The 10,583-nt window shown below is 42.6% G+C and overlaps 1 protein-coding gene across 1 annotated transcript in view; it reads left to right on the forward strand.

Moving 5' to 3' along the window:
* Positions 1-10,582, forward strand: part of LOC106878838 (protein furry) — a gene marked incomplete at its 3' end in the record, with an annotated part of 29,017 nt that extends 18,435 nt beyond the window's left edge. The window contains exon 2 of the mRNA XM_014928178.2: positions 820-10,582. Coding sequence (XP_014783664.1) covers positions 2,132-10,582 — 8,451 coding nt within the window. The remainder of the gene's footprint in view (positions 1-819) is intronic.
* Between the last annotated feature and the right edge of the window lies 1 nt (position 10,583).

The following is a 10,583-nucleotide window of genomic DNA, read 5'->3' on the forward strand; positions in this document are numbered from 1 at the left end:
TAACGTGCAAGTGGCTGAGCACTCCACAGACACATGTACCCTTAACGTAGTTCTCGGGGGATATTCAGCGTGACACAGTGTGACAAGGCTGACCCTTTGAATTACAGGCACAACAGAAACAGGAAGTAAGAGTGAGAGAAAGTTGTGGTGGAAGAGTACAGCAGGGTTCGCCACCATCCCCTGCTGGAGCCTCGTGTAGCCTTAGGTATTTTCGCTCAATAAACATTCACAACGCCCGGTCCGGGAATCAAAACCGCGATCCTATGACCGCGAGTCCGCTGCCCTAACCACTGGGCCATTGCGCCTCCACGTGTCTGTGTGTACATGCATGCATACATACATAATTTATTCATAGCAGTCATGGGGAAATGACAGTGGGCTGACCTATGCAAATTACCTAGGCCATCAATGTGTTCTATTTTTGTATACCTCTTCAAGATAAGGTTGGACACTTGTCATGCTGATGATGCCTATCGAGGCAGAAACACATGTCCATGATTGTCCTCTTTTCTCCAAACAATAAGCTTGTCTTTTTCTGTAATGGCATGTCAGCTTTGGAGAATATATGATTCTTGGGATTATCTCATTTTCTCGTATGACATGGATCTCAATTGCCATTTTGGAATTATGACATTTTCTAGAGGCAGAAATAATTTTGATAAATCAAGAATTTATGCTGTATGGTATTGAATATAATTTGTCTATGTTGTTTAAAATGTTTAAAATAATAACCTGTGTGTGTGTGTGTGTGTGTGTTAGTATGTATAATTATATATACATATATAATATTTTCCTTTTTTTTTTTTTTCTCTTTCACAGCCAGATCACTTCACCTTCAATGTGCTGCATATCTTCACTGCGTATCACTGCAACCGCGCTTGAACACAAGTCCTCACAACCTCTCTTTAGTAGTTTACTTGATCCTCCTACATCTGTGTTTGCTTCTTAAAAAAAATCAAAACCAAAAAAAAATAGCACAAAGAAAAGATTCATTCCTTCTCATTTCTTCAGACCAACCTTGAGAGTTTATAATTTCTAAAGTAATGGTCGGAGTAAATGTAGAATCTATTTATTTATTTATTTATTTAAGTTTTACTTCAATTTCTTCACCAAATCTTGATATTTCTCTTACATAGTTGGGAAGGTATATATATATATATATATTTGTATATATATATATATATGTATATGTATGTATGTATAAATACTCACACATACACAAAGATCTGATTCCCTCTGTCTTTCTTAAAAAATCTCTTGAGATTGTCTGCATACAATAATTAATTGAATCTCTGTGATAAGAACTTCTTAATTACTTCATTAAGGCAATGTTGTGTATACACTTTAATTGTACCAAACCTATGCATTCTAGTCACATACTCCCTCACTTTGTTTTAAACCAAAGAGTAACGCTCTAGTCAATTATTTTGGTTTTATAAATAAATTCTCCATAGTTTTTACTTCAAGTGCATAAAGTCACTATATAATATTTGAAAACAAAATTCTGCATTTACTTAAAAAACAAAACCCCCCTTCAAAAACGAAGTATTATTATTAAATACTATTATTAGTAAATATTAAGTGATTTAATATCCTTAAGAAAATCCATATTATAATTTGTCATGTTGATATCCTCTTGAAAATCCAGGACCCTTTTGTCCAATGTAATATCATTGTCATCATTGTAATATCATTGTCTTCCTGAAAAGGAAGGGAGAGAAATGTTTTTTATGTTCCCTTTGCAATTTGTAAAATCAAATTTTCCCTAAGATATATTAGCTACACTTTACTTATGTAGTACTCCACTTTTTAGGTGTAATTAGTCTTAGACGGGTTAAGTATGGATAATTCAAAATAGCTCAGAATATTCTAATATAGTAATTTGCTTGTGTGTATTTAGAATTGTGGAGATTGAATTGGAAGTCATTTAATTAACTGCAAGACTATTTTTACAAAAAAAAAAAGAAGCATCATCATGATAATTAATACTTAAAATATAACGACATACTTTAGATGCTCAACACTAACAAGGCTGCTGGTCTTAGTTGTAGCATTGTGTCAGATTTTAGGATTTTAGTGAGGCTCTTGTGTTTGGAAAAAGTGTGTTTGTCCGTGTAACTAAGTAGGAGATATGCAGATGGCTGAAGATAAGAAGGTGACCGGAAACCATGCAAGTTTGGAGAACTTACAACAAGTTCCACTGTCACAGAAAAGTGTTGAGCAGATCATTACGTTTCCTTGGAGTCGTGACCATTCGTTGAGCTGCTACCACGGCTTGGACCAGAATGTCAAACCTGGAGAATATGTCCTTCTCACACTCTTCATGGAGTTCTGTTCGATTACTGAACACAAAATTGAACAAGTCCTTGCCGAACCACTTAAAAACCATTTTTCTAAATCTCTACAAAGAAATGAGGACCCCCAGTTCGACCAGCTGCTTGCCTCCCTCGGCTGTGTGGCTGAACAAGGCCTGCCATCTCTCCTGCATTCCTTTCTTAAATGGTATGAAAAACAGTCCCTTGTTGACAACAGTCATCTCCTTGATCGTTACCGTATACGAAATAAAGGAGAGAAAAACTTCTTGTGCGAGCGCCGTGAACTGGCTGTCGATTATGTTTATTGTTTGGTGCTGATTGAGATTTTACCGAAACTCTCATACCACCCGGGTCATGATGAACTTGTCACATGCATTATCAACCAGGGGTTCCGGCACTTCAAGTACAAAGATGGTTTACAGGCAAACCCAAATGCTGGCAATATCAAACTGATTTCTAGTCTGTATGCAGAGGTGATCGGTGTTCTGGCTCAGTCTCGGTTCCCACCGATTCACAAGACTTTTCTCAATGAACTCAAAGAACTGAAACTCCGTGATCAGACGCCGTTCACGGCACAAAGTGTTATTAGCCTCCTGATGGGCCTGAAGTTTTTCCGTGTCAAAATGCATCCAATTGAAGATTTTGAAATGTGTGTCCAGTTCCTGCACGAGTTGGGTCAGTATTTTCTCGAAGTGAAAGACCGGGATATCAAACATGCCTTAGCCATGTTGCTTGTGGAGATCTTACTGCCCGTTGCTGCCCAAGCTAAAAATGAGGTAAACGTCCCAGTTTTGAAGAATTTCGTCGAGATGCTCTACTCAACCACCATTGATATGACCACGAAAAAGAAACACACTCTTCATTTATTTCCTCTGGTCACCTGTCTGTTGTGTGTTAGCCACAAACAATTCTTCCTTAGTAACTGGCCATACTTTCTCACAATGTGTTTGTCTCAGTTAAAGAACAAAGAAGCAAAAATGTCACGGGTTGCTCTCGAATCTCTCTACCGCTTGCTCTGGGTCTACATGGTGCGGATTAAATGTGAAAGTAATACAGCCACCAGGAGTCGACTTCAAAGCATTGTGAACAGTCTCTTTCCGAAAGGCTCGAAGATGGTAACACCACGTGACACACCGCTCAATATTTTTGTCAAGATCATTCAGTTTATTGCTAAAGAAAGACTGGATTTTGCCATGAAAGAAATAATTTTTGACTTACTTTGTGTTGGAAGACCAATCAAATTCTTGACACCAGAAAGAATGAGCATCGGTTTGAGAGCCTTCCTAGTTATTGCCGACAGTCTACAGCAGAAGGACGGTGATCCTCCGATGCCTCAGTCTGCAGCAACATTACCTTCTGGCAGTACAGTCCGTATCAAGAGAACATTTTTGAACAAAATGCTGAGTGAGGAGACAGCCAAGGACATTGGTCTATCATGCTACTATCCTCACATCCTGAAAACCTTTGATTCAATCCTTCGTGCTTTGGATGTGCAAGTAGGTCGTCCATTATTACAGACAAATTCTGAAAACACGGGCAAAGAAGTCGACGAACTCATTACCAGTGACCGTAAACCTAAAATTGACTTATTCCGGACATGCATCGCTGCAATTCCCCGCTTGATACCCGAAAACATGTCAAGCCAAGAACTTGTCGAACTGCTTACTCGTCTGACAGTACACATTGATGATGAATTGAGGGGTTTAGCATTTCAAGCTTTGCAAAACCTGATGCACGAATCCCAGACTTTCAAAGAACAAGTCATTCGAGGTTTTGTGCAGTTTATTCAGCGTGATGTCAGCGACACAGCATCTCAGCCACTGGACGGTGTTCTTCGTATGTTAGTGCAGTTGCTAGTCCAGTGGAAGAGCAACCCTGGACAGCAGCAGAGCTTGACCTCGGTACCGGGTCAAGGAGCTAGTAAACTGGACGGTAGTAACGGTGCTATTGGTCGTGATGCAACAGCTGAACTTGTTGTACTTCACGATGTCGAAGGGTTGGCTCTTGTCATGCTATGTAGCATTCAACTTGTCATCCGCAAATTGGCTCTGCTTCTACTCAAGGAGGTGCGCAACATCTTTACTAGTTGCCAACACGGTTCATCGACGACCTGCAGCAACTGCAATACTTCACAGCAATCTAATCATCATCAACATTATAACCACCACAACATAACTCGCCATCACCAAAACCTCCTCCAACATCATCACCAAAACCTCCTCCAACATCATCACCATCACCTCCATCAGCCACAGTTGCAGCAAATAAACAAGTCATACTGCAGTAAAACCTGTTTAATTGACCAGATGGAATGTATGTGTCTGCCAGTCATGACTAAAATGCTTGCGATTCTTCCACCAGATGAGAAAGCATCTCTGATTGCCTGTTCCAACATTGATCTGAATTGGATAATCGATCGAGCAGCCAGTACCTGGCTGTCTGGTGCCAGTCAGGACAGCCAGGACATGCACCAGCTGATGGTCAACTCCTCGTTTAACCAACCGGACCCCTGGATACATCGTCTTGTTGGACTTATTGCATCTGAGGAATCGTTGAAGAAGTGTAGTCATGCTGTCAACTGTGCATGGATGATCGTCTATACTCGACTGCAAATGTTGTTTCCTTTGGTTGATGCCAGTTCCCAAACCAACGAATATCGGTCGTCAATACTGCGTTCTGGAAGCAAGAAAGTCACAAATGACTATGATCTCTACTTACGTCTTTGGCAAAACTATGTGATCCTTGCTTGTTGTTTAGCTCAACAAGGTACAGTTTTACCGTATCATCGGTGTGCTTCTCCGGAACTTGGATTTTCCCCAGAAAATTTTCCACCATTGTCTTCCGATAAAACAGAGAATAAACAAACAGCTCAGAGCAGTAACCTCTTCCGTTTGCTTGTGCCGTTGATAAAGTGTGAAAGTGCTGACATGAGGGATTCCGTTGTTAACGGTTTGGGTTACACCAATCCCACCGTTTTTAAAGAACTCCAAGAAGAACTACTCCCTTACTTAAAGGAAGCCAATGATAAGAAAGTCGATAACATCAAACAAAGGCGCAAACGCAACAACCTGAGGGTTCAGCTGACTCGATTGTTCAAACTAATGGCTGAAAACGGGACGTTTGGACTTCACAATTCTGGAGTCATTGATGCTGATAAGAACTGCTTGAATTCCATGTTCCTCGACTACATCGATGGTGCTCGTGTTTATTTAGAAGGTGAGAATGAAAGAGATTTGCCAAATATTCAAGAAGTGAGATTACATTTTAGTAGTTTCATTCGTTTGTTGATCCAAAACACTCCGTTGAAGCAGAGGAACACTCTACTGTCGAAAGAAACACGTCACAGTTTATTCCATCTTCTTGCCATCTGGAGTGGCCACTTCAGTTCATCATTCGTGCATCTCGAGAGGAAGCTGTCTAAGGAGGAGGTCAGTCCAGAGTTGGAGCTGGCCACTGTCAGAGCCATGTCTTCAGTATTGACCTGCGGTCCAGTTTTCGACCCAAATGGCCTGAATGAAGATGGCTATGTTTATACTTGGCTCGACGCTCTGTGGAATTGTCACGAGACTGAGATGCAGGAACAAATTCTGAGCTTGGCCAAAGAGACTGTGATTCTACTGTTGGACTTCAACCCAGATGTACAATATTTACTGGACTGGGTCATTGACCATTGCTATACTGCTAACATGGAAGTCGCTGACCATTGCTTAAATGCTTTAGCTGCTGTGTTTCAAACTAAGGAATATTCTTGTGATCTGATTGCCATGTTGAATCTTGTCGTGTTGAACGTTGGCAGCACTCGTGTCGAAACTCATGACACAGCGCTTCAGTTACTGAGACTTCTCGACAGTTACTTCTTCCAAGACAAACCTGTCTTTGAAGAATCTACTTTAGACGCATCTCAACAACCAAATACTCTCAATGATATTTTGTTGACCGTGAACTATGGTCAGTCTCAAGTAGTCTTGTCTGACCAGTTGGTCAAATTACATCCAGACATGACAATGCCAATGTTTTCCGAAATCACTCATCGGTTTCAGACTGCACGCCCAGCATTGCGAGAGGTTCTACTCAAATGTCTGTTGCCGTGGTTACACAACATCGAACTCGTTGACCCTTCTCTGCCATCTTCTACTGCTATGTCAAGTTTCTTAACCAGTGTACAAGACAGCCAGACCGATAAAGTAACCAAGTCATACCTGGAAGGCGAGGGTTGGGGGTCTGCTCAGGCCACAGAAATGGTGCTAAATAATCTGCTGTATATTACTGTGAAATTTGGGGATAGTCACCCGACTGAGATTGAACACCTATGGGCTGCTTTGGTAAAATACTGGGCCAACAATTTAAGGGTAGTCGTACGATATTTAGTTATTGTCACCAATATGTCGCCAACAGTGTTACTGCCCTACGCTAAACGTGTTATCAGTTATCTCGGCCGAGCCAAACCAGAGAAGCTTGTCGATGAATTAATGAACGAATTACAAACAGTGGAAACTTTAAATCAGACCATCGAACGCACTCAGACTCCACCATTCTATCGGTTGTCATCTTTGAAGAAGTCAGCTACAAACGCCAACACCACAGACGATGAAAAGCTTGGCCGTACACAGGCTCCAGAGAATTCCCTAGAAAAGGGGGTGCTGCACACAAAGCGGCACAGCACATGTGAAGAGATCACAACTGAAGGCACCCCCTGTACCGATTCCACTACGTTTCTCTGTAGTATTTCTAGCATGTCCAGCTCTTCTTCAGTCAGCAGCAGTCACGACTTGATGGAAGAGAACTGTGCAAGCCCCACCAATACTCCAGTACCTTACCCGCTTCCTATGCCAGCTTACGGCGGATATTTTGCTCCCATGTCTGAACTTCTACCGGATACATTTGTTCCTACCGCTGGATTACATCGCAGCTATCTTGGTATAATGTTTCTGTCTGATCTTGTGCTTGATGGCCTCGATATAGACTGGACACCTCATCTACCTTTGCTACTGCACATTGTCTTTCTGGGACTTGACCATTCTCGAGCGATTGTCTATGAACACTGTAAGAAAATATTTCTCAACTTGTTGCTCTTCCAAGCTTCGGTTCCTGAGCACCAGTACATTGCACGCCTTTTGATCTCACGAATGCCACGACTGAAGTTGCTGAGTGATAACCGCAAGACTTTTACTGCAGACAGCCCAGCTGTTGAAGAAGATAATTTATTGTGTAATCAGTTAACTAGCACTACACGGACCACTGCTGACCTCACCAAAGACTCTTCACAACATGACTCAGTGGAAGCAACTGTGGACAGTCTGTTGTGCTTTTTGGCCAGTAAAACTGGGAAACCACTTTGGAATTACGAAGATATCACACCGAAGACTCTTACAACTATCAGTTCTTCGTCATTGGACTATTTCTTAAAGTTAGTAGTGAGGGTGTTTGAAGAATTGGTACCCTTGGCCCTTGTTGAACAACGATGGTCACAGATAGCCCTGCAAATGGCATTGTCCTGCTCTTCCAGACATTATGCCGGTCGTTCCTTCCAGGTCCTACGGGCTCTTCAAGTGCGTCCATCTACACAGATGCTGTCTGATATTCTGTCGAGACTTGTGGAAACGGCAGCCGAACAAGGCGAAGACATGCAAGGGTATGTAACGGAAATTATGTTGACCCTGATTGCTTCTGTAGACAACCTCGACCTGGAGTTGAGGCCAACTGATATGATGCGGGAACTATTTTTATCGACACCAAACCTCGCAAAAGAAAGCTCCACTGAAGTTGCTCGTGGTTCTGTAGTTAATGCAAACTCTGGCCCTGCACACACACGTAGCACTAGCTACACTGTATCCGTCCTGTCACGCCTGACTGCTTGTGTTGCAGCTGGCATGCCACGTGTGCGTTCGCCATCAGAAGTGCACCGGTCATGTTTAGCCAAATCTCACAGTGCTCAGTCTCTGAAGAACTTTGACGAAGCCAGCACTGAAGATAAACTAACAATTGTTACTCAGATGTTCTGGATGGCTGTTTCCATGTTGGAATCAGACTACGACTACGAATTCCACCTTGCTATCAAACTTCTGGATAAGATTCTGAAACACTTGCAGCCTGAAAGACCTGAATGCCGGGAGAAGCTTGATAAGATCTTACAACAGATAAAATGGAATAATTTCCCCGGCGTGCAGATTCTTCTGTTAAAAGGTTGCACTTCACATGCATTAGCAGAGCCAACATGGCTCCTTTTATCTCAATTGACTCTTTGCATCAATGCTCCAGTGATGGACCCCAGCGGAGCCCTTGGTTTCCCCATTAACGTCATCGCCTTACTGCCTTATTTAATACACCACTACGAGAACCCAAGCTCAGAATGTCGTGAGGCTGCTGATCGAATTAGTCAGATGTGTGGTCAGCAGTCTGAGAAACTTCACAATCTTGCAACTGTAATGTCTCTTTATAGCCGAGGGACATTCAACAAGGACAGTTCGCAGTGGACCAAATGTGTAGTGAAATACTTGCTGGACGTGTATGCGTGCACCAGTCTTAGTATGATTACATTCCTTGTTGAAGTTTTGGAACGAGGACCAATTAATTATCAACCAGACATTCTCCAGATTCTTCACTGCATTGTTCATTACGTTGATTTCAACACAACATGTAAAAAGGTTTTGAACCAGCAACTGTTCTGCCCCGTATCACGCCATACCAAAGGAATCCACTGGAAAGAAGCTTTAAAGATTCTCAAACTCGCAGTCACTCGATCGTCTACTCTTGCTGCTGCGTTCCCAAGTGGTGGTGATGCAGGAGGTCCACCTGGAAACCGTTCGTCCTTTGTGGCAGATACCGGAATCTTCCGTAAGAAGGAGTTACCAGGACTGACGCTAGACTTCACAGTGGACTTGTCCAATCGGGCATTGATTGGTCACAAGTATCTGGGTATCGATCTGTACCCGAAAGAAGACAACAAGAATGTCAGCCTTCTGTCCGTTAGTCGGAAACATTCTGGTAACCAAGATTATGAGTCATCCTGGAAGAAGCCAATGATGTCACAGACACGGACACGGGAACGATTGATCAGCCTGCTGAACTATTTCGGACAGCGCATTGGGCTGCCCAAGAGCCCTTCGGTGATATTCAGCCAGTCCAGTGACCAACAACACAGTGTAACATCCAGTGGTGAAGAGACATCTATTCCAGAAACACCATCAAATGATGCTCTGTTGAGCGATACTAACAGTAGTGACCTTATGATGACCTTCAAAAGGTTTGATTTTCTTGACAACGAACTGGAGAAAGATGAACAAAACGACGACTATTTCTCATTGGGTGATCGGTGCCAGTCATTTAATCTTCACAGCTCCGAGATTTCCTCAAAGACCACATTTGGAAGCTCCCCTGAATTGAAACTACAGGACAGTATAGAAGACCTGAAGGGCATAATGTCAAGCGATATTAACTGTTTACTTGAAGTGTCAACGTCTGACGAAGAATCGCAAACCCCTGGAGCCGATGATGATGGAATGCCTCGTGACCTTCCCTCCAGTAATTCATCAGCCATGCTACAAAACGATACATTGATTGAACGAGATACATCTAGCCCTGTTCTAGTGGCCACCTCGTCCAACAGTTCTCCCAGTGAAATAGATCTTATGGTGCTCAGTTCCAGCACATCCCGTGCACTAAGTCTCGCAAGCCTTGGTGCCATCTATTTCACTATACCTCCTGATGAAGCATGGCAAACTCATCTGCACCAAGTTCTCACAGATTCCTCCGTATCGTTGACCAGTGCCACTTGCCTTATTTTCCCACGTCTTTATAACGAGCATAAGAAATGCATAGCTAACCTGACGCAGGAAGCGTGCTCGTACATAGGCGAACATGACAACTTGCAAGAACTCACCAGCAAATTCATGCATATCCTTGACACACTGTTTTCCCAGATGGAATGTCCGTATGTGTTTGTCCAACCAGAGTCTCTGTTGGAGAACAGTATTATTGACCGACATAAGTTCTGCGTCCTAGAAATTCAGGAATGTTTAGAAATGTTAAGCATGCGACTTACTCAAGCCGAACAATGTCTCGAAACAATGAAGTCAATGGCATTTCTTGAGCCTCTAAATGAAGGTGCTGCCTCGGCCGAAGCGAGGAATTCCAGTATTGATGACCAGAAGGGGGAGATGTGTCGACAGCTCTACAAACTGCTTTTCCAGCTGGTGTTACTCTTTGAAAGTTTCATTAAGGTTGTTGATATCTTCCAGAATTTGACCTTGACTGGCCAAGCTTTAGACA

The sequence above is a fragment of the Octopus bimaculoides genome, chromosome 25, assembly GCF_001194135.2.
Source record: "Octopus bimaculoides isolate UCB-OBI-ISO-001 chromosome 25, ASM119413v2, whole genome shotgun sequence".
Lineage (NCBI taxonomy): Eukaryota > Metazoa > Mollusca > Cephalopoda > Octopoda > Octopodidae > Octopus > Octopus bimaculoides.